Source organism: Prionailurus viverrinus, chromosome D1 (assembly GCF_022837055.1).
Source record: "Prionailurus viverrinus isolate Anna chromosome D1, UM_Priviv_1.0, whole genome shotgun sequence".
Lineage (NCBI taxonomy): Eukaryota > Metazoa > Chordata > Mammalia > Carnivora > Felidae > Prionailurus > Prionailurus viverrinus.
Genome location: NC_062570.1, coordinates 97,722,656 through 97,747,273, shown reverse-complemented (window position 1 = coordinate 97,747,273; position 24,618 = coordinate 97,722,656). Strand labels below are relative to the sequence as shown.

The 24,618-nt window shown below is 54.8% G+C and overlaps 1 protein-coding gene across 4 annotated transcripts in view; it reads right to left on the bottom strand.

Moving 5' to 3' along the window:
* The window catches only part of PRDM11 (PR/SET domain 11), an 83,138-nt gene that overhangs the window by 42,804 nt on the left and 15,716 nt on the right, over positions 1-24,618 (bottom strand). For 2 of the 4 annotated variants that reach the window (XM_047878177.1, XM_047878179.1), the window contains exons 1-4: positions 5,623-5,897; positions 4,884-5,008; positions 4,409-4,512; positions 3,552-3,814 (exon numbers count right to left, since the gene is read on the bottom strand). In XM_047878177.1, coding sequence (XP_047734133.1) covers positions 3,552-3,814; positions 4,409-4,512; positions 4,884-5,002 — 486 coding nt within the window. In that variant the 5' untranslated portion in view covers positions 5,003-5,008; positions 5,623-5,897. Of the gene's footprint in view, positions 1-3,551; positions 3,815-4,408; positions 4,513-4,883; positions 5,009-5,622; positions 5,898-24,618 lie in introns of those variants that run through there. The other 2 variants (XM_047878180.1, XM_047878178.1) reach the window with 2 other exon arrangements.

The window sequence follows — 24,618 nt, the reverse complement described above, 5'->3', positions numbered from 1 at the left end:
GGCTTGAGGGAAGAATCTACTTCCTTGCCTTTTGTAGCTTCTAGAAGCTGTCTGCATGCAGTCCCTTGGCTCCTGGCTCCTTCTTCTATCTTCAAGGCCAGCAGGATAACATCTTCCAATCTTGTCTTTCTGACTCTGACTCTCCTGCCTCCCTCCCATAAAAATGCTTGTAATTCCACGAGGCCCACCCCGATAAACCAAGATAATCTCCCCACCTCAAGCGCCTTAATTGAATTACGCCTGGAAAGTCCCTGTTGGCCTCTAAGATGACATCCATACAGGATCCGGGGATGAGGATGCGGCCATCTTGAGGGGGCCATTATTTGGCCTACTATACTCACTTCCCTCCGTCTGCTCCGAGCCTCTAGGGTACCCCTCCAGTGACAGAAGACGTGTTGACCCATCGCCCCTCCATATGCAACGTCTCCATCTGAACGTTCTCGGGCGATAGGAGAGCTTGTCCATCACGCCTCACCTCTGCTCGATATCCAACCGTCTCTTCAGTGGGACCCTCCCACCAGGATTTTCAAAGACGTTCACGTCTCTCTCTTAACAAAGTCCCCTGCCCCCCGTGCTTGCCGGCAGCCAACCCTCGTATCTCCTGTCTCTCTTCCACTTGTCTTATCTCTAATCAAGCTTCTAAGAAGTGCCTATGCTGGTCACCCGGCTTCTCACAAGGTTCCCTTCGGGTGGTGCTCTGACGGGGCTTCTCCACCACAGCACTCTGGACCCCCGAGACCAGATCGCTCTTTGTTGTAGGAGGATGTCTTCTGCATTACGGAAGGTTTAGCAGCACTCCTGACCCCTACCTTCTAGATGCCAGGAGCATAGCCCCGATCCCAAGCTGTGACGGCCCCAAAATGTGTCCAGACATTACCAAATGTCCCCCGGGTGGGGGGCGGGGGGAGGGCAGGGAGGAAGGGAGCAAACCGCCCCAGGTCGGGAACCTCGGTCTTGGAGTACCAGGTCTTGCTAAAGTGGCCGGTGACTTCCCTGGCACTAAGCCCAGTGGACCATTTCAAGTCCTTCTCTTGCCTGGCTTCTCAGAAACACTTGACCCTGTTGACCGTTCTGGCCTTCCCGCCTCTCAGGGTGCACTTCCTCAGTCTCCCTTGCAAGGATCGTGCTCCCCTTCTGGACGGCTGAACCACCGAAGTTCCTCAAAGCTCATTTTAGGCCCTCTCCGCCTCTCGTCCATCGGTTCTCCTTGGGGGCGGCCCTCCCCACTCCCAGCCCCGCTGACACCTGGGTGCAGGTGGTTCGGGAAGTGACATCTCCGAATCTCCTTTCCAAGCTCCGAACCCCTATCGCTAACTGCCTAGTCGCCATGGCCACTGGGTGCCTTGATGTCACTCCAAAGTCATCGAGTCTACAACTGCCTCTTGCCCTCCACCCAGGCCCCGCCTATATTCCATTTCTCAGAGACGGACACCTTCCCGACCTGCTGAGAGCAGGACACTGAAGGGCTCGTTTTCGCCAATTCCCTCTCCCTTACTTAGGCCAATCAATCAACTTCCAAGTCAACCCCGCTCATCTCCGAAATAGTTCACAAACGAGTTCACCCTTTCTTCATGTTGCTGCCCCACCCTAACCCAAGCCTCCACCATCCCCGACTCAGACAATGATCCATTCTTGACCCATGCCCCCTGGTCCCAATCTGTTCTCCAGCCTGCAGCCAAAGTCACCCTTTCAAAACATAAATAAACTTCTCATTGTTCTTAAAATAAAGAACAAAAGTCCCAATTTGGCTCAGCGGGCCCTATACATCCAAGACCGTCTCCCCCTCCAGGCCCCTGTGTTCGCTCCACTCCGGGCACAATGACCTAGTTGCGCAAACATGCCATACTCTCGCCCGCCACAGGGCCTTTACACATGCTGTCCTGTTCATCTGGTGGGCATTCTCTTTCTTCAATCACACCTCAACTATCAGGAAGCCTTCCTTGACCTCTGGCCACATCACTTCCTCTGGTTGTTCCCTTCTCTCCTAGCCTCACTGCCTCTTCATCACCTGAGCCATAATTTTACATTTATTTACCTTATTATTTGATTCATTCCGGCTTCCCCACAATAAGCTCTATGAGGGCAGAACTGATGTCTGATCTGGCCCATCACTGTATCCCTGAGGCCAGTTCAGGGCTTAGCACAAACGAGACCCACGAGAAAGGTTTAGTTCATGACTGATAAACGATCTTCCTACTCCCTAGCCTGCTCTTCTCTACCGGTCCCACCTTCCTCCAACTCTGCTCAAGCTGGATGCTCGAGAGGCATCCCTAATAATCCCTTCCACTTCAGATCTTGATTCTCCCTCCTAAGTCTCTCTCAAATGTGCCTGCCTCTAGCACCTAAGTTGAAACCAGCATCTTTTCCGACCTGAACCCTCCCCCCTTTCCCAGCAAGGCCCCTACCCATCCTGATTCTGCGTTCTGCAACCTGACCTAACCATTCCGTAACGCCTCTGCCCGACAATCTTCAGAGGTTCCCATGGCCCGCAGAAGGAGCATGCGCTTACCCTGGCTTATGAAATGTAGGGTGATCTGGCCCCTGACTCCCTCTCCTGCTGATTTCCTGCCACTCTGCCTGTCAGGCTCATTGCTGTCGCCACACGGACCTGCCAGCCGACCTGTGTGAATACGGCATCCTCCCACCCCCCTTCCACTAACTACTACTCATGTTTCAAGTCTCAAGCTGGAGGAAATCCCGCCCAAGCCCCTGGAGTAGGCCAACAACAACAATAATAATAGCTGATATTCACCGCATGCCTCCTAAAGGCAGGCGCGGTCCTAAGAACTCTATAGTATTGACCCATCGTGTCGCACCGTCAACTATGATTATTCTTACAGGACAGGCACAGAGAAGTGAAATGATTCATCCAAGGTCACACCAGATAGGAAAGAGCAAAGCTGGCTGGCGTAATGAACTTGGGCTCCAGGCCCCAAATCCATCAGCACCATGAACTCCACCGTCTCCCTCTGCAACTAGAATGTCTCATCTTCCCTCCTTCAGTAGCAATGATCACATGCGCCCGTACCTGTTCAATCCCTGTCCCTCCCCCACCAGACCGTCCACTCCCCGAGGGCAGGGACCACGTTGCCTCGGGCACCCGGTCCAGCCCCGGGCATCACTGTTTTAGCTGAATGTCGTGCTCTGCATTCCCACAGCCCCCAGACCCAAGTCACCCACTCCGGAGGAGGGCTTGAGGTGAACCCTTGGTCCATTTCACAGAACGGTCTACCAGACCCACACATGAAGAATCATGAGAAAATCACCCTGAATTCTCTCCGGCTGGCTGGTCCCACGGGCTCCCTAGAGCCCTACCACTGATTCTGCGGACTACCGCCTGACGGGCTCCTTAGCATGGCCCTCGGCCACCAAGGAGCACAACCACTCAGCCAGGGCCAGGGGGTAGCAAGATCCATCATGCACGCATCCCGGAGTGATGGCAGAAAAAAAAAGCTCTTGGGCCTGGCTGGGCCAGCGTATGGCTCCCCCTGCTGGCTTCCTTCCATGTTCATTAGCACCCTCTCCCACTGCACAGCCCAGGGGACACTCACCAGCCACGAGAAGAAGCCAGCCGATTTGTCCTGGGTGGAGATCTGCCCCTCATAGGGGCCGAAGATGTGACCCTTGGGGATGACCTCATTTATGCATCGCACGTCATTCTCCCCACTGGCTTCCTTGACCACCTCCATGCCCTGTGGGATGGTGAGGGCAGCCCTGTCTGGGATGCCCACGGGCACCGGCGTGTCGGACACAAACACTGGGGGACCGTGGTTCGGACACTCATCCACAAAGTACTCCTGGCAGGACTCGCAGACTGAAGGGACGGAAAGAGCGAAGAGAGCCTCAGTTGCTGCAGGGAGGCAGGACCTCCATGGCAGAGGCTGAGGGGCTGATGGGAAGCCCACCCTGAGGACGGCACAGGGCCGTGAAAAGCCCACCGCAGGGGACTCGGGAGTCCCGGCCCTGGCTCCGCCCCAGCCAGCCACAGACCCCAGAGTCTTCAGCGGTAATAACCCATTCCCCTCCCCGGGGGCTCAAAGGACACGCCTGCCAGTGCGAAGGAAGCCAGTAGCTCCCTTTGTATCAAGTTTCAAGCACAGCTTTGGAGTCAGATGGGTCTGGGTTTGAACTGCAACCATGCCTCTGTGGCCTGTGGGACCCGAGGCAGGGTGCTTAACCCTCACCAAGCCCTGGGGTCCTCACCTGGAAAATGGGACCCATAACAGCCACCTCAGTGGTTAATGGTGAGGCTAAACTGAATCCGGGACCCGTGTCTGATACATGACAGGCGAACGCCTGTGGTCAGTTACGGCTGCAAACTCCCTAAGCAGAGCTGGGGTGGAGGGTGGGAGTCGGGGGGGGGGGGGCGGGGAGGAGCAACCCAGGAACAGCCTCGAGCTCCACTTACACCAGAAGTCCACTTGCTGGAAGCTTTTGGGCATGATGAGCTCACGCTTCCCCTTCAGTTTCTTGGGCTCCACTTCCATGGACGAGGGGTCTGGTCTCCTAGAGCTGGCCAGACCAGGGGCCAGTGGAGAAAGCAAAGAAGCCATCAGAGAGCGGGAGGCTGAGGGGCAGAGAAGCCGTGGACCTGGCCAGGAGGCCACGGGGATGCGGGATGGGCCGAGGAACCCCAGCCAGGCTGCCCATTCAGTGCAGGGACAGCAAAAAGGTAGGATCTGAGACCTGGACCCAGCCAGGCCTTCTAGGCTCCCTGCTTGCGTGCTTTCTAGAGCCTGCGTTCTCCCCTCTGCTCCAAGGAGCTGCCCAGAGCCGGCTCAGGAAGGTGGGCCAGGAGTGGGAACTCTTCCCCAGGGCCTCCAACCAACCCAGCCCAACGACTCCCCACTTCTCCCTCTCCTGTCCCCACACCAGGGCCTCACCAGGGCTGGCCATACTCCTGGTCGCGGAGTGGGGAGCAGACCTCTGTCTTCACCACGGTCACCATATCCCCCACGGCCGCCTTGGTCTGCGCCAGGCACTCCTTCATGTTCTCAGTCATTCTGTCCTGGGGACGCGAAGGCGGGACCGGCACAGGAAGAAGATCAAAGAGACAGGGGAAGAAGGGTGAGTGTCACAGAGGGCAAGCGGGGGGTCCCGTGGAGTCTGGTTACCCTCCCTGCCATCCCCAGAGGAAGCGCTGGAGAACACAGACAACAAAAACAGCTGTAGCTCGGCCAAGAGGAAATGCCATTTCTATCCCGGGCTGGTCCTGGGGAAGACTGGAGCCACCAGCCCCATGGGGTCAGAGGACGAGGGGCAGCTCAGGCCAGGGGGCAGGACTGGAGAGCGCAGACCGGACCCCAAGGCCAAGGGGCAGAGGGTATGGGGAATCCACAGGAAGGAGCCTCCCCACAAAAGTCTGCACTGGGGGGCAGGGGAGGGATAGACTCAAGTCCAGCTGGGGCCAAGCGGGGCTGGAGGATGAAACGTGCCCCCAGCGCCTGGCTGTGCAGCCCCTCACCCAGAGACTGCCAGGGAATGCAGCCGGGCCCGCTTTGCCAGCTCAGAGCAGGTACAGGCGGGGCCTGGGGGTCCCGGTGTGGGCCGGGCCGGCGAGCCAGCCCTGACTCCGAGCCCCACCCGCTCTCTCCAGGGAAGTCGCCCCAGCCCGCCGCTTACCGCCCTCCTCCACCACCGCGCCGGGCTTCAGCCCCTCCCTCGGCACCCCTGGGTCCTCATGCCAAGCCCGGGGACACTCTTCGGGCCAGGGCGGTGCGCGGCTCAGGCTGGGACCGCGCTCGCGGCCCGGGACTGGGCAAGCGGCGTGTGTGACTCACTACCCGGGGCCCCGCTGGCCACACCCCTGCTCCTCCGCTAATCAGCCCCCTGCTCCCCACCGGGGCCCCAAAGCCGGCGGCTGCTGGGAGGGGTGCGGGGAAACACGACGGCCTGCCCCCTCCTCCAGAGCCGGCGGGGCCGGGGGGGCGCGCCGAGGGGGCGGGGGCTGCCCGGGCGGGCCGAGCCGCCCCGTCCCGGCCCCCAGGCCGCCCCCCCACCCCCGCCCGCCGCCGCGGCCCCGCGCGGCGTCCCGCCCGCGTGTCCGGCGGGGAAAGTGTGAGGTCCCGCGGCCGGGCGCAGGGGCGGCGCGGGGGGCCGGGGAGGGCGCGGGCCGCTCTCTCCCTCTCACCAACCTTCCCGGCGGGGAGCTCCCTGCCCTGCCCGGCCCGGCCCTGCCCAGCGCCGCCCCCCCGCCCGCCAGGCCCGGCATTCCTTGCGGGGGCATGTGGCTTCTTGCCGGCCCCGGGGGCACGCAGTTGGCTGGCGGCCGGGAGGGGGGCGCGCGGGGAGCGGGAGGCAGCGGGCGCCCGGGAGGGGCGGCGGCCGGGGGCCCGCCCGGCAGGGGGTGCACCGCCGGGCGGGCGTCCGCGGTGGCCGGGAGCGGAGGTGGCGGGCGAGCGAAGCGGGTGGGCGACCGGCGCGGGCGGCCCCCCGCGCGCCTTCCCTGCGGCCGCCGCGGACTCCGCGCGGCTGCGGCGCGGCCTGCGGCGAACCGAGCGACACAGATCCCTGCACGCCGCCCCTTCCCCACCTGCGCGGCCTAGGGTGGGGACCCGGCGCCTGCGGGGGAGGGGGCGGCGGGGGGGGGGCTCCATGCCTGGTGGCGGGCCCTCAGCCACCCGTCAGGGGGCAGGGGTTGAGGGTCGCTGAGGCAGGAACCTGGGGGGGGAAGATGCCAAGGGACTTGCCCAAGGTCGCCCGGCCCATTCCTGATGGAATCTAGACTGGAGCCTGGGGCCTGCTGAGTAACTGGGAAACAGGAGAACCCCCAGATCCAAGCGTTATGTTTCAGGCCTCTGCCCAGCCTCTTCCAGAAGGATCACCGGGATCACCCTGGGATGGGTTAAGGCAGCCCACAAGTCCAGCTGCCAGGTAGGGGCAAGGTCCTATGGATTCGTAAAGGTTCACTGAGCACTTCTGCCCTGAGGAGCATTTCTCACTTGGATGGGCGATATTCACACACAACACACCGCGCGGTAGTGAAGTCTGGTGGTTAGACAGACCCCTGGGTCCCCAAAGGGGCACTGCCTGTGTTCACGCCCCGCTGACTGGCTACGTGACCCTGGGCAGGTGTAAGGGACTGAAAGTTTGTATGCTCCCCTACCCCAATTCATGGGTTGATGCCATGGCCTTTCACGTGACTATATTTGGAGACTGGGCCTGCGAGATGATAAAGGTTAAATGAGGTCCTAAGGGTGGAGCCCGAATCTAATAGGGCTGGTACCCTTATAAGAAGAGGGAGAGACACCAGAGTGTGCTCTCTCTCTCTCTCTCTCTCTCTCTCTCTCCACCAGGTGAAGGCACCAGTGTGCAAACCAGGAAGAGAATTCTCCCTAGGAACCTGATCGGCTTGCACCTTGATTTTGGACTTCTCAGCCTCCGAACCCGAGAAATAAACGTCTGGTGCTTTAGGCCACCCCGTCTATGGCATTGTGTTATGGCAGCCTGAATAGACTGAGACAGCAGGTTATCCAACTCCCCTGTGTGCCCATTTGTTCCCCTGGAAAATGTGGCCCGTGTTAGATTCCGTCCCAGACGTTGCTGTATGAAATGGACAAAGATGAGTTTGGAGGGGGCCAGGCGCAGTCCCTGCGTACCTGCACATGAAGAAAGCTGATGGGGAAGGGGGGTATTGACTGACCTCATTAAGGGGTGGCTTTGAATTCCCTCTATTGGGTTGGGTTGTTGTTGTTGTTGTTGTTGTTGTTGAAGTCAATCATTTGCAGAGTCTGGCCCTCTATTAGAAACAGACTGCTTGGGACCGTTTTGCATTTCTCCTGCTCCGGCCCTTCCGTCCTCCGCCAGCCCCACCTGTATGCCACCTCCACCCTGCCATGGGGCCTGTGAACTTGGGTCCTCCGCTTGCCGGACGCCTGGAAAACTCCTACCCATGCTTCAGCCCTCACTGTCGCCCCCTCACCGACTTAATACCCTCTCCAGCTTCATGTTCTTTTCCTTAGGGCACTTGTCACCCTTAGAACAGTCTTTTGCCAGCAGCATTATTTAATTAATACCTCATTCCCACTAACAGATGGTAAGTTCCACAGGGGCAGGCACTTTTGCTCTCCAGTGAATTGCCAGCACTCGTCACCGTCACCGTGTCTGGCACCAGGGAAGAGCTAGGGAAAGACCAGCAACGTGCTAAGGCATAAACTTTAAGGAGGCACCCACCCTCAGGATCATGCACTTGCAGGAACGGCACCTGAAGATGAGCGTGTCCTTGAATCTGGCGCCCTGGGGGCCTGGCTTGCCTTATCCTGGCCTCAGCCTTGCCCAGCACATAGCGTATTCTCAGTATTTGCCAAAGGAATTAACGACCGGCGACCCATGTCACGATTCACCAGCCCCCTCTCATGTGTCCTGCTGGCCCCCTGGAGAATCTCAACTCTGAAAGAGATCTGAGAAGCGAAGACAGGGCGGGTGGGTTATTGTCTTGAATCCTCGTCTCTTTGGGGTGCTCCCTCAGTGATCTCTGCTAGGCAAGGTGGGTGGTCCGATGGGTGAGGCTGGCGTTGAGAGGCAGCGAGGTAGGTACAGTGGAGAGTAGGAATGGAATTGGACTCCTGAGTCCTGGACCCGAACCTGATAGGAAGTCATAGGTGTATGCGGTGAGCATGGGAACATCACTTAAACGCACCAGGCCTTGGCAAAACGGAAATCATCATCATTGCCAGGTTATCCCCATAAGGAATGAATGAGAGAAAGGCTGGGGCAAGACCTTGGGAGGGGCCAAGTGCTACGCGTTTGTAAAGGGTATTAGTATTTAACTGGCCACCCAGAGGCAAAGGGTGAGCAGGAAGAAGAGAGAGGGGGGATGGGGGGAAGACAGGCCAGAAAGGGGGTGGGGAAGGAGGGAAAAGGCAATAGTAAGAGAATCAAGGATGGAGGGGAAGAGGGAGGGAAGAGAGGAAAGCAGGCATGGGGGTGGGGAGGAAGACACATGCAGACATTTTTCTGCATCTTGAATGGAAAACTATCCCCTCTGAGGAAAACATTCATTCGTCTCTCCAAGTAGAGAGGTCTTCTAGCCATTTCCTGGGATGTCTTACTTTTCATTTACATCCCACCTTCATCAGGGAAAAGAATCGTGATGATTTAGAACACAAACACATACTCAAACAGGACAGAGATTTCATGGAGAATGACTGAGGCCAGTTCTACCAAGAATCTATCATAAGACGGCCAGCGGTCCAGCTGCGCATTCGGCTCTGAGCCTCCTGGCAGCTACGGCAAAAAGGGAAACGTGATGGGTTACAGAGCATTCGTTACGTGACACACGATTAAGTTCTTTCCATTCTTAGAGGAGTCCAGCCGCCTGGTGGACCGGAACCGAGCCTCACTTGCGTGACTGAGGTGCATTACGAGTCCCTTCTGTGTCTGGAGCGGAGGCCGTGGGAGTGGGGTGGGGGAGGGAGAGGATGGCGTGCGGCAGGCCGTCCATTTGGGAAGAGAGAGAGACCACCACAGGTTGGTGTCCTTCACTGGGCCCATCTCAGCGGGCGCTGTAAAGCCCGCAACCAGTGGAAGGTCCAGCAACTGTTTCCGCCGTCTGCTGTGGACCCGTTTGCCCAGTGAGGGGCTTGGGGGAGGGGTGGTCAGCAGGCCTCACGGAGGACTCCACGCTGCTGGCAGTGGTCCCTCTCAGCTGGCTCCTCTGAGTCTGCACACGCAGAGATTAGGCATGTTGCAAACCCAGCAATGAGATGCAAACCCAAGAGGAGGGGGCAGAATGCAACTCAGGAGGCAGCAGCTCTGTTTTCACCCTTGGCGGCGTGCCAGGGTCCTGGAATGCCCGGCAGCCAGCGTGGCCTGAGGACTGGGAATCTGTGCCCACTTGGTTTCCCTAGAGGCTGGCACCACGAGAATCTGACAGGTCTGCTGTCCAGGTCTGACAGCATCCTGTGTTGTTCCGTCCCATAACAAAGGGACAGGCCATTAGAGGGCTGGCCCCAGTCATGCGGTGACCTGGGCTGGGTCTCCCCCCCCCGCCCCCCGGCTCTGAGCTTCAGTCCTGGCTGTGCCATAAACTTTTTAGGTGACCTTGAGCAAGTTCCTGCCTTGCCCCGAGACTCAGTTTCCCTTTCTCGAGAAATAAAAGGTCCGACATGGTTCTTAACGGTAAATCACGGGGGCAATGGGGGGAGAGCATGGAATTCTTAAGGGAGTTGTTGAATCAAATGCCCAGCAAGCACTGCCTATAGAGAGAATAAATGATACGCCTTGAACTTGCACGTGAGACAGATTTGTAAATGTATATACATACTTTTACCATGAACAAATGATAAGTTTATATTAAAATGTTACTGAATTCGGAGAAGCCGAATGTCATCATGTGTTTTATTCACCAACTGATTCCAGCACAGCCACTTACAAGCTACGTAACTTGGAGAAATTAACCACTCCTACCTTCCTTTCCCTGTCCAATGGGACGGATGTCAGGACCCATCTCCTAGGGCCGTTTCACATAGCATAGTATCTGGCATACAACAAGCACTCTATAAATAATTAGTTCTTATTATCATTCATTTATTTACTATTTTAAAGGTATAGCAGACATCAGGGGGGCACGTCGATGAAAAAATTTTTTGACGTTAGAAAAAGGGGCTTTACAAGCAGTTACGACCCTTAAGAGAGAAACACGTTTAATAAGTCTATACTATAAAGATGCTCATCCCGGTAGAAAAATGGGAAATAGCATTAAAAAAGCAATTTGCAAAAGAAGAAAGACAAATGGCCGATATGCTTTATGAAAAAGCCACAACACTTTAATACCCAAATAAATATAAATGAAAACAAACACCATTTTTCCTCTGTTAGGTTGGCGAACATTAAAAATCTCTATCCTATTCCAGGTTGGCGAGAGCGTGGGGGATATACCTACACACCCTCCTGGTTGGAATATAAATTGGTGTGACCTTTTTGGAGGGCAACTTGGCAACACATATCAAAAGACTTGAAATGAGAAAACCTTTGTAGGAGCAACCCCAAACCTAGGAATTTCTCCTAAGGGCATCATTAAGTTGTGTTCAGCGATTTACCCATAAGGTTGTCCTCTGCAACACTATTTTTAGTAGGGGAAAAAAAAAAAAAGAACCACACAAAAACAAAACAAACAAACAAAAACCACCGAAGAATAAAAGTAAACCTTGAAAACAGGAGAGAAGTTAATACGTAGCATTAATAATACGTAGCATAAAAAAAATAATAATACGTAGCATATGGTGAAATATTAGACAGCAATTAACAATGCTTCCGAAGAATATTTATTGACATGGAAACACATGCTCAACATACTGTTAGTGAAAAATGAAAGCTACTAAGTGAAAGAAGATAATTGGCAAGGCCCCCTGCTGTATGATTCCCACTATATGGCATTCTGGAAAAGGCAAAACTATGTAGGCAGTAAAAAGTTCAGTGGTTTCCAGGAGTTAGCAGGAGGGACGGAGGAACAGGCAGAACACAGAGGGTTTGTAGGGCAGTGAAACTACTCTGTGGGACAACTATAATGGTGCATACATGTCATTGTACCTCTGTCCAAACCCCTAGAATGTACAACGCCAACAGGAAGCCTGAATGTAAACCACGGACTTCGGGTGATGATGACGTACGTGTCAGGGCAAGTTCATCGGTTGCAACAAATGTAGCACTCCCGGAGTCCGGGAGATGGCGGGTGTGCGGAGACAGGGAGAATATGAAAGCTCTCCACACATTCCCCTCAGTTTTATTGTGAATCTAGAACTTCTCCAGAAAATAAAATCCATTTTTAAAGATGAAGGTTGTTGGGACGCCTGGGTGGCTTAGTCGGTTAGGCGTCCAACTTCAACTCAGGTTGCGATCTCCCAGTTCATGGGTTCGAGTCCCGCATCGGGCTCTGTGCTGACAGCTCAGAGCCTGGAAGCCTGCTTTGGATTCTGTCTCCCTCTCTCTGCCCCTCCCCCCCCACACTCTGTCTCTCAAAAATATATAAACAGGGGGCGCCTGGGTGGCTCGGTCGGTTGGGCAGCCGACTCCGGCTCAGGTCGTGATCTCCGGCTCAGGTCTGTGAGTTCGAGCCCCGCGTCGGGCTCTGTGCTGACAGCTTGGAGCCTGGAGCCTGTTTCGGATTCTGTGTCTCCCTCTCTCTGGCCCTCCCCCATTCATGCTCTGTCTCTCTATCTCAAGGGCAAATAAACGTTAAAAAAAAAATAAAAAAATATATAAACAGTAAAAAATTAAAAAAAAAAGAAAGTTGTGGAAAGATAGATATAAAATAATTCCATTTTAGAAATATATATGGAGTGGGACACCTGGGTGACTCGGTTAAGCGTCCGACTTTGGCTCAGGTCATGATCTCACAGTTAGCGAATTCGAGCCCCACATCGGGCTCTCTGCTGAGAGAGCCTGAGCCTGCTTTGGATCCTCTGTCCCCCCTCTCTCTCTGCCCCTCCCCGGCTCGTTCTCTCTCTCTCTCTCTCAAAAATGAATAAACATTAAAATGCATATATAAAAAAAGAAACATGGATTTGCACACACAGGTCTAGGAGAATATATTCTGGCAGATCCCATGTGGTTAGTTGAAGCAGTGTTAAAGGGAAAATGTTTCTCTTTTCTTCCTTTCGCTTATGAGAAACAAGAAAGTCTCAGAGCACCTGGGTGGGTCAGTGTGTTAAGCTTCTAACTCTGGATTTCAGCTCCGGTCACGGTCTCACGATTCGTGAGATGAAGCCCGGAGTCGGGCTCTACACTGAGCAGACTGGGACTCTCTCTCCTTCTCTCTCTGCCCCACCCCCACTCTTGCTCACAGGTGTATGCACTGCCTATCTCCCTCTCTCCAAATAAATTTAAAAACTTTAAAAAAAAAAAGTCACTTAACTCTTTAAAGCTCATTTATACTCTTTACACTCATTAAATTTAAGAACTGCTAGCGAAGATAATAATGTCTCAGGTTCTGTCGCCCTCACCGACTTCGTCACCGGATGCTGAGACCCAACCAATTGGTCGGGAGGAAGGAGGCTTCAAAATTAGAGACTGAACGGTTGAGCGGCCGCCTTCGGCTCAGGTCACGATCTCGCAGTCCGTGAGTTCGAGCCCCGCGTCGGGCTCTGGGCTGACGGCTCGGAGCCTGGAGCCTGTTTCCGATTCTGTGTCTCCCTCTCTCTCTGACCCTCCCCCGTTCATGCTCTGTCTCTCTCTGTCTCAAAAATAAATAAGCATTAAAAAAATAAATAAATAAATAAATAAATAAATAAAAACAAAATTAGAGACCGAATACCAGGCATATAAGTGGCACTTGCTGTATATTTCATGAATGAATGCAAATCCACTGACTGGCCAGTAAGGGCCCTGATATTTCGATCATGAAGACTTCTGTTTTTCTTTTTCTCTACGATTCTCATTTCGAAAGATTTTATCTGCCGAAAAGCCTGCACGCATTGTGTAATGACTCGTTCATTTTCCTAGTTTTTCCCATATACACCGGTGTGCGATAACCAGGATTAACCAGGGTAAACCGGTTAGCCGCTATCATCCCAGGCAAAAGCGGAGAACTCTGGCCTGCTCATTCATTTGTCCTGCTGATTACAGAGAACCGTACAACATTCATTAAACTTTTTATGTTTACAAAATAGCTCAGCGGGTAGATTACTATGTAGAAATGAGAATAAACAAACCACAACTACACGCTATAGTATGTAGTCACGATGCCGAGGAAAGAAACGAGCCCCAAAGGGTACATACTGTATAATTTCATTTCTATAAAGTTTAAAAAGCAGGCAAAACTGCAGTGTTAGAAGCCCGTTAGTGGCACGGGCGCCTGGGTGGCTCAGTCGGTTAAGCGTTCGACTTCGGCTCAGGTCGTTATCTCGGGGTTCATGAGTTCAAGCCCCGTGTGGGGCTCTGTGCTGACAGCTCCGAGCCTGGAGCCTGGTGCGGATTCTGTGTCTCCCTCTCTCCCTGCCCCTCCCCTGTGCTCACTCAAAAATAAACATTAAAAAAAAAAAAAAAAAAAAAAAAGAAGACGCATCAGGGATAATCTTTGGGCATAACTGGAAAGGGATAAGGAAGGGGCTTAGACGATGTTGGTAACGCTCTATTTTTTAAGTCGGCGCTGAAGAGGAAGAGCAAAGAACTTCCATGGGGGAAACTAACCCAGTCCAGCCCGTGATTTTGCAGCTGGAGGAACTGGGGTCCGGCCAGTGAGGCTCCCGATTGGGTTCCAGGCTTTGTCTGCAGAGCGGTTTCTGGGGGAGCATCAGCGGTACAGCTGGCTGGGGGGCAGGTGAGCACATTCTCCCCAGGAGGTCCCTCCTGCTGAACCTTTTAAAGGTAACAGGTTGACTCCACCATGGATAAGATTTTGATAAAAAGAGGTTGGGAGAGGGGCGCCTGGGTGGCTCAGTTGGTTAGGCATCTGACTCTTGGTTTCTGCTCAGGTCACGGTCTCTCGGATCCTGGGGTCAAGCCCCCAGCTGGGCTCAGCACAGACAGCAGAGAGGCGAGAGCTTGCTTGGGATTCTCTCTCTCCCTCTCTGCCCCTCTTCCACTCATTAGCTTGCACGCGCGAGCTCTCTCTCTCTCTCAAAATAAAACGTAAAAAGTAGGTTGGGAGAAGCACTGTAAACTTTCTTGAGTCAAGTGGGGAAGGCGGTCAAGAGTGGCACCTTTTTTTTGAAAAAAATGTGTTATGTTTATTTTTTGAGACAGAGAGAGACAGAGAGAGACAGAGCATGAGTGGGGGAGGGACAGAGAGGGAGACACAGAATCCGAAGCTGGCTCCAGGCTCCGAGCTGTCAGCACAGAGCCCGACGCGGGGCTTGAACTCACGAACCGTGAGATCATGACTTGAGCCAAAGTCAGACACTAAACCGACGGGGCCACCCAGGCGTTCCCAAGAGTGACACACCTTTTTTATGTGTTTGCTTCTGACAGGGGACACTGATGGTACCTGGATCCCCTTCCCCCTTTCCTCCCCACTAATAGAAGCGAACAATGTTCAGGTGCGACACCTCCCTCCCGGGAACTATAAGATTCAGAAGCTGAGCCTACCGTCAGCTCCAGGTATGGGCTCAGATGAATCTAAGCCGATTATGGCAATACCACCCCCCTCCCCAATTACTGGATCATGGACCTGGCCTTTCATCAGCACCTGACATTCCCCTCCGGAGGAGGTCAAGGTCAGACACCTGACCAACTCAGGCCCGTCAAAGGAAGAAAAGGACTTTGATCTCAGGACTTGAATAAGAAAGGATGCAGCCATTGCTACAGAAAGCAGCCACGTTCCTCGGGAAGCACCCTTTAGGACGAAGCTGGTAGGCAGAGCAGAGGGAAGGTGTGGCATAATAAGTAATATATCTGTTCTTTGTCCCCAGTTCCTGGCAAAGAACACCTGAAACCCTTGGAACTTCCCAAGTAATAGAAGCGTCTTTTGTTATTCATGAGGAGCTCCTTTCTAGCACACCTGAGTTTTTGCTAATAAGTGACTTCCGGTGGGGTCCCTACATAGCCTCAAAATGGGGAGGGTCCCGGAGACCCAGTGTTTAGAAAGTCAGAACTTCCAGCCCCCACCCACTGACCTCCTGGGAGGGCAGGGGGGGCTGGAGATTGAGACCTACGAAGATTCTTAGGTTTTTAAATTGAGGCATAGTTGACTCACAACATTACATTAGTGTTGGGTCTACACGGTGATGACTTGGTATTTGTCTACACTGCGAAATGATCGTCACAGCAGGTGCAGGTAGCATTCATCGTAGTTACAGAATGCCTTTTTCTTGTGATGAAAACACTTAAGATCTACTTCCTTGGCACCTTTCAAATATGCAATACAGTATTGGTAACTGTGGTCACCTCGCTGGGTATTTTACCCCCAGAACTTGTCTCTTTTACACCTACGAGTTTGTCTCTTCTGTCTCCCTTCATCCTTTTCGCCTCCCCCCTCCCCCACCCCTCTGGCAACCACCAATCTGTCCTCCGTGTCTCTGAGCTTGGTCTGCTTTGGTTTCGATCCCATGGAGAAGGGAGACCATACAGTATTTGTCTGCGTCTGACTTACTTGACTTAGCACAATGCCCTCGAGGTCCACCCACGCTGTCACAAACGGCAAGAATTCATTCTTTTATACGGATACATGGTATTCCGCCGTGTATCTATATCACGTCTTCTTTCCCCAATCACCTGTCCGTGGACACTTCCGTGGTTTCCATGCCCTGGCTGTCATAAACATGGGAGTGCAGGGATCTTCTCACAATTGCGTTTTCGTTCTTTGGATAAATGCCCAGAAGTGGAAATGTTGGATCATATGGTGTTTCTACTTTTAGTTTTTTGAGGAACCTTCATATCATCTTCCACAGTGGCGGCACCAACTTACAGCCCCAGAGCAGTGCCCGGGTTCCCTTTTCTCCGCATCCTGGCCATCACTCGCTACCTGTTGCCCTTCTGACGATAGCCGTTCTATTAATGTGATGTATCACACTGATTGATTTGTGGATATTGAACCAGCCTTGCATCCCAGATATAAATCCCACTCGATCGTGGTGAATAATCCTTTTAATGTCTCGTTGGATCCGGTTGGCTAGTATCTCGCTGAGAATTTTTGCATCCATATTCACCTGTGTGCTCTGCGGGCACATCCTCTGCCCACCTTTTAATAGGATTGTTTGGGTTTTTTGCTATCGAATGGCATGAGTTCTTTGCATCTTTCGGATATGAATCCCTTATCAGATACACGATCTGGATCTGCAAATATGTTCTCTCACTCGGGAAGTGGCCTCAACAATTCTCGAACGAGATTCAGAGGGCTTCCTGGTCGGCGAGCACGTGAGATGCCGGGAGGCCAGTGCACCCGGAGACATCACGGAGGCTCCACACTCCTTCCCACGTACTTAACCCTGTGCGTCTCTTCCATCTGGCTATTCCTGAGTTGTATCCTTTATAATAAACCGGTGACTGTATGTAAAGCACTTTCCTCAACCCTGTGAGTCATTCAACCAAATGATAGAGGCTGAGGAGAAGGAACACGGGTGCCCCAGGACCTGCAGCTGGTCTCCAGCAGAGAGAGAGGGAGACAGAGAAGCCCAAGCAGGCTCCGTGCTGTCAGCACGGAGCCAGATGCGGGGCTCGAACTCAGGGACCTGAGCTGCAATGAAGAATCAGACGCTTCACTGACGGAGCCCCCGCCCCAGGCCCCCCTGAAGTGGGGACGGTCTCATGGGACTGAGTCTTCAATCTGTGGGGACCAGGGCTAACTCTGGGTGGCTTTAGAACTGAATTGAGCCGTTGGGACACCTAGCTGGTGTTAGAGAACCAAAGAACGGGCTGGTGTTGGAAAACATCTCAGGGGCGGGGACATCAGCGGACAAGGGAATCAACTGCTCCTGTAATCGGCCTACTTCTGCACCCCCTGTTATGCCTCTTTGTTACTCGAGCCCCCTAGGGCGGGTCTCTATTCTGTGCAACTGTCACCATCTCCCCTGGTACTTGCCCGACCACAGGTCGAGGCACCTGCCTACCTATTCTGGCTGTGCCTCTGTAAAGACGCTGCTTTGGGGTGCCTGGGTGGCTCGCTCAGGTAAGCGCTTGATTTTGGCTCAGGTCACCATCTGAGTTGGGAGCCCCCCGCGTCGTGCTCGGCGCTGACAGCCAGAGCCTGCTTGGGATTCTCTGTCTCCCTCTCTCTCTGTCCCACCCCCATGCTCTCTCTCTCTCTCTCTCTCTCTCTCAAAATAATAAACTTAAAAAAAAAAAAAGACTCTGCCTTGGCACCTTGGCCTCCCAAGGGGCAAATGAAGAGCCCCCACGACATCTCCCCGCTGGCACCCCGGTCCCCCAAGCCCACGGCCGGCAGCTATCACCTGAGCACTCTCTCCCACGCACTGCTGGTGTATCTGTGAAGGGCAGTATATGCCGGGAACCTTTAAAAAACATGCACATGACCTTTTGCCCGGCGATTTCACTTCTAGGAATTTCACCGAGATACACGTGCGAGAGTATTCACCGCAGCGCAGTCTAGAACAGCAAAAGACTGGAAATAACCAACGAGTTGTCTGGAGGCTGGTTGAATAAATGAGAGGGTCCACGGGCGGCCGTTTCAGGGCAGGAGGTGATGGGACAACCGTCCGGCTCCCACCGTGGCCACCACCGTGGTCGGGGCCACGTCTCCCTCCGGCCTGAAGGGCTGCAGGGGCAGCCTGACTGTCTCCCGGCTTCCACTCTGACCTGCTGTCCATCCTCCAGCCCGCGGCCAGCCGGGTGAGCCTGTTACAACCTGTCAGATCAAACCCTCCGCGGAGCCCCGTGTCACATGCGGCAAACAGCAAAGCTCTCCAGACAAGACGCCGTTGCCCTCTGCGCCCTCCGCGCCCACGGGGTGCCCCCTCCCTCCCCCCCCAGCCAGAGGGCTGCCTCGCTCGGCCTGCAGCACCCCATGCTCCTGTCTTGCCCTTTGCACCGGCTGCTCCCTCTGCCTGGAATGCTCCTCCTCCAGAGACCCGCGGGGCTCCCTCACTCCCGTCGGGGCCTTTCTCTGCTCAGTGTCCCATTCTCTGCCACCTACATAAAGCTGCCGGCTCCTGACCGGTCCTACCCCGCCTCCCCTGTTGGATTTTTGCCCTGAGCACGACTCACCACCAAATCGACGTGGTGCCCATTTATATTATTTGCTCTCTGTCTCCCCAGCCAGAATGTAAACTCCAGGAGGGCAGAGGGATGTTGACCTTCCGTTTACTGCTGGATCCCCCGCAAGGGGAACCGTGCCTGGTGCAAAGTGAGCACACGATAAACGTTTGTTGAATGGGTTACAGAATCGGTGGTGAAAACAAAACCCAGGGCAAGATAGCCTAAGTTGAGAGGCCGCAGAAAACGGTGGTTAAGAGAACAGATTCTGGTCCTCGGCTGCCTAGATTCGACTCCCAGCTGCTTCACTTAGCACTGTGTGATGTTGGGGGCGGTTCCTTAACCTCTCTGTGCTTGGGGGCACCTACCTGGTAAGGCTGTTAGGATTAAATGAGTTCATATTTGTAATATACTTAGAATGGCAACTGACACGAAGCGAGTAAGCTGTGTAAGTTTTATATAAAATAAACAGGCCCCGTTTTAACAAATAAAAAGGACACACACAGGGGCGCCTGGGTGGCGCAGTCGGTTGAGCGTCCGACTTCAGCCAGGTCACGATCTCGCGGTCCGTGAGTTCGAGCCCCGCGTCGGGCTCTGGGCTGATGGCTCAGAGCCTGGAGCCTGTTTCCGATTCTGTGTCTCCCTCTCTCTCTGCCCCTCCCCCGTTCATGCTCTGTTTCTCTCTGTCCCAAAAATAAATAAACATTGAAAATCACCTTTTTTTTTAAAAAAAAAAAAAAAAAAAAAAAAGGACACACACATTTACATGGGCCCACGGATGCAGAAGAATATTCTTAATCTGTGGTTGCCTCTGCTCCCGGGCCAGAGGGCGAGAGGAGGAAAGGGTCTTACATCCAACAGAGTTTTACACCGGATTCGTGCATTTTGGATTTAAAAAATAGATTAGTAGAGGCACCTGGATGGCTCAGTCTGTTAAGCATCCAACTCTTGATTTTGGCTCAGGTCATAATCTCGCAGTTCATGAGTTTGAGCCCCGCGTCGGGCCCTGTGCTGACAGCGGGGAGCCTACTTGGGATTCTCTCTCTCCCGCTCTCTGTACTCCTCCTTGCTCTCTCTCTCTCTCTAAATAAAAAACTAAACATTAAAAAAAAATAGATTAGTAACGCCTATGAGTTATTGATTGTTGAGGCTGCATGACAGGTACACGGAAGTTTCCTACACTCTTCTATCTAACAAAAAGTTTTCAAAGGCGTGTTGGTATTGATGGTTTAAAAAATAACCTGCAGGCTGTCCTGCCACCTCCCGGGCAGGGAGCAACCAGCAAAAACGGTGCAGAAGGGGAGGCCTCTGCTGATGGAGGGGGGTGGGCAGAGAGGGCTCCCCTCCACCACCTGCTGTCCCCTGGTAGGGGACTTGCGCCCCCTCCCCCGTGATGCTAATGAGGAAGGCGGGGAGTTTAAGCCATCTGCACCCAGGTCCCCTGTGGCTTTTAAGGAGGAGGGCTGGAGAAAGTGAGCTCTCCCATCCCACTGCCTCCAGCAGGCCGTGGGAGCTGAAAGCCTGCACCCAGACCACTGGGTCCAGGGCCCTCCTTTCCTGGCTCGAAAGGTCAGGTCCAGGTGGGACTGACCTGCTCAAAGCCTCCAGGAGGACGGTGGCGGGAGATACGAGCCCACTGCCACGGGTCTATGCCGGGCACCCCCTCACCCAGCCCTCCCTTCTCCAGCCCCTGTCCAGGGTGTCCTGTGTATTCTCAAACCCACACTTCCCCCGCCTGCGGGGCTGGAGCCTCCATTTAGGGAGGTAGGACCCCGGGGAAACAACACGTGGTGTTTCGGATCCAAGGAAAGGGGTCCCAGTGCACGGTGAGACCGGAGGGGAAGGTCTGTGGAGGGAGACGCTGGGGGAATATGGGTGGGAGGGCCCTGTAAGCCTGGCACCCTGCCTTTACTTCCTCAGCAGTCTTCTCCTCCTCCCCCCTCGCTGCTCCTTCCTGCCCCTGCCCCTCTCACTGCCTCTTTATTCTCTTCTCCCGGTCTTGCCCCGAATCTCAAAATTAAAAGAAACCTCAAAAGTCACCTAAATCCTTACTTCTCAATGTGTGGTCCGCCGACCAACCGTAAGGGCATCACCCGGCGCTTATTACAAATGCAAGAGTCCCAGGGCGCCCGGGGCGGCTCAGTCGGTTCAGCGTCCGACTCTTGATTTCAGCTCAGGTCGTGATCTCGCGGTTCGTGAGTTTGAGCCCTGAGTCCGGCTCTCCTCTGACAGCGCGGAGCCTGCCTGGGATTCTGCCTCCCCTCTCTCTGCCCGTCCCACTCCCCCAAATAAATAAGTAAACAAAAGAAGAAGAAGAAGAAGAAGAAGAAGAAGAAGAAGAAGAAGAAGAAGAAGGAGAAAGGCAGAGTCCCACGCTCCACCCCAGACCTCCTGCATCAGAGACAGCCCCAGGTGACGGGCACATGCGTGTAAGTTTGGAGAGCACCCGTCTGAACTGCCCCACTGCCTGCACGGTCACCGTCTGGGCCCACTGTGTCACCCCATGGGACTGGGGGGTGCAGTGACCAATGCCACCATATAATGACCCTGCCGTTCGCTGGGCTGCAGTCACCTGTCCTGCTGATTCGTAGAGTCTTGGCCAGAAGCGTGGGGTTCTCGCCGACCTACGTGTGTGCATGCGTAGGCACGTCTTGGGGTCTCCGTGTGTGTCCCCTGTGGCCATTTACTAAGGCATGTAGCTCAGTCTCGAAACAGTGACAGACATCAATTATCCGGGCACAGGCAAAGGAGCAAAGGACGAAACGATTTCGGAGAATGCGTATCTGCCAGTCATAGTGAATGGTGCAGGGAAGGGTAAAGGGCCAGCCAGTCAGGAGTGGCGGTTTTGGGGCGTTGGAGGAACCTGCGGGGAAGAGGGCGAGTGCCGAAAGAACCGAGTTACTACGGATCTGCTGGCAGCCAGCCACTGTGGCACCACAAACACTAGCCTGCCTCTGAAAGGAGCCAGCGCAAAGGAGTGCAGAGTTAAGATGAACAGACCAAGCGCCGAGGACACCGTGCGAGCCCTGGATCCAACCGTTCCTGAAGCCGTGCACGATCCTGGACTCTGCACTTTGCTAGGCCCATAAATTCCATTTTGGCCTAGTCCTGATTGACTTGAGCTTCTGTCTTACTGTGTTTAGTCCTTTCAAAAACCTAGTGAGTACAGTTTTACTTCACTTGTTTTCCAGACGGGAAACAGAGGCTCCGAGAGGGCCAGTGCCTTGATCAAGGCCGCACAGCAGCCGTCTGGAATCTATCTAAGTCAAAGCCCATGCGATTTCCACTACTCCCAGGTGGCAGTCCAGCATGGGGGTGACACCCTACAGTCAGGGGGTGGGGTATGGTCTTCCATAGCAGGTAGTGAAGGGGCTTCCTGGGAGAGGTGGCCCTGGCGGGATAATCAGAACCTGATCCAACTGGAAACCGGCCTGTAGAAAGCCAGCAGAAGAAAGGATCCGCAGGTTACAAACCGGTGGCTCCTTCTTGTTTTCTGAGGTTTTTTTTTTTTTCTTAATTTGTATTTTTGTTCCAGTTGCCAACTCTGAAGAAACGGAAGATCTCCTGCAAAAACACGATGTTCAGCTTTGCTGGAAAATCAGGACTGGCAACAGCAGGCAGGTGGTTCCACATGGCGAGAATTTGCCGGAGCTGGGTGGTGGGGGCCCTGCTCCGATGGGCTCCAATGCCTACTCTCCACGGCCCCAGCCGGCCGTGTTCCCTGCCCAGCCCAGCATCCGAGTTCACGGCCGCGTGGCTGGGACCGCAGTGCTGGGCGGACGCTGTCCTCTGAGAACCCAGACTCGGGTGAGATGGGGCGCAGGGGTGGGCCCTCACCAGCCACCCAGCCTCTGTCCACTCGGGCTGCTCCCAAGTCCCCCGTTCCTGGTACCCAGCAGGGGCTCAACACACACTTGTGGAGTAGAAGAAGCAAACGAGTGTGTGTGAGCCACCCAGAAACTCCACTCCAAGAGGCAGCGTGGTCTGGAAGTCGGGACGTGAGCTCTGGGGTGAGACGGCTCGGCACGGACTATTACCCACCGCTCACAAGTGTATCATTGGGGGGTGGGGAGTTACGTTCCCTTCTGTGCCTTCAGCTACCCCTCCGGAAGATGGGAATAATAATAGTCAAACAGGGTGGCGTGAGCGAAGGGGTAAGCGGTCCACAAACAACCATTAGCCTGACCTCTCCCACCGGTGGACAGACTTGAGACAAATTCCTTCCCCCGGTCCGGGCCCCAGTTCATCCAAGGTGGTTAGGTTTGACTTTGTCAGGACCTGTCAGCTCTGGTATTCCGTCACTAGGAAAAGTCAGCATTCGGGCGAACTCCCGGAGCTCATCACAAACAGGCCCCCGGGGCCACCGGGGGCTCTCTGTTAACCACCTCTCTGCTGAGGTCCAAACAGACCTTCGATGGCCGTCACGGCAAGGTCACTCAACGCCAAATTGCTTTCCATTCAGCCCCAGCTCCAGCTCTGGGACCAGCTGGGGCTCCTTTACTCCAAGTCATGATACCCCGAAGGTACAGGGACACGGCTGGAAGGAGCGAGCCCTCGGGGGCCCCTAGTGGGGTCCCCGGGGGTCCCGTCCTCACCCCTGCAAGCACACAAGCAGAGCTCTCACCACAGGCGCTGCACTGCGGCTGGCGCTGGGGCATCCAGCTGGCAGAGCTGTTTCCATTTCTCTCACACGCCCCCGGATGGGAAATGATTCATGAAAACCAAGAAGGTAAAATTAGCCCAAAGGCTGCCGAGTAATTTATGCAGCCAACAGGGCCAGGAGGGAGGGAAGGCCCACGCTGCCAGCTCAGTGTGGCCTCCCAGGGGCTGGCAGAGGCCAGCCTGGCCATCGGGAGCCTCTGTCTCTGGGGTCTTCTATTTCTGGACTCAGCCTCCAGGGCCGTTGGCAGGCCTTCCGGAACCATCGCTGACCCCCGCCCCACCACACTCCACAGACCCACATGGCTGCCGCTGGGGACCTGCTAAGTGCCGGGGGCCTGCTGGGGAGAAGCTCAAGCATTTCATCGTGTCAACCCCAAGCCTTCCCAGGTGAGGAATGAATGTGCCGAGAGCTCAGGTAGGTGGCCAAAGGTCCGGGGCGAAGCCAGAATTCCAACCCCGATCTCATGAACTCCAAAAGCTGCACTTCCGCCCCCCCCCCCCCCCCCCGAGCTGGGTGTTGCCCGCCCAACTTGGGAGTTCTGAGGGTGGTCCGAGGGCAGTGGACCCAGCGGGGATTCCCTGGCAAGTCCTACCACATGCTCTTCACCGTCTCACGACTAGTCAATACCAGAACCAAGCCCTGCTGTCCCCGCGTGGCAAGGTGGAGGGTCCCCAATATCCTAGTGTCTTAAAAAGGGGTTGAGAAAATGCGGCATAAAATCGTACCCCGTAATGGAGGAACAGAACAGCAGACAAAAGCGAGCCCCATGGTCTCCCTTTACAGGGCTGTGCGCCAAGGCCCAGAGAGGGGAAGGGACTTACTCAAGGCCACACAGCAAACCTGTGGCAGAGCTTAGGATGAAACTACATCTCCCGAGTCCCACTGCAGGGAACCTGCTGTCAAAACTATTTACAAAGACAGCAAATCTGAGTGGGAGGGGGATTCCCTACCCGCAGGGGCAGCCGAGGCGGAAGTCACCCCGGAGACCTCCTGGGGTCCCCTGATCTGGTTATGTTTGATATCCGCCCACACTTCTGGAACCTACAGGGAACATGTGAGCACCTGGAGAGGCTCCTCAGAAGGCAGAATCCTGCTCCAGACCTGTGGGAACCCGGGAGGGGTCACCTCGCCTCGGGAGCCTGGGGAAGAAACGCGCCCGCGAAATTGACAAGAAGACGTGTGTGTGTGTGTGTGTGTGTGTGTGTGTGTGTGCGCGCGCGCGCACGCGCGCGCACGAATCACCCAGCAGGTTGTGAGTGTTCGTTAGGAATGCAAGGGTCCCGCACGGACGCAGTCACAGTGCTCACCCTCAGCCCCTCTGGCCCCTGGCTTGGCCCAGAGGAAGCCCAAGGCCCGTCACAGGTGACACC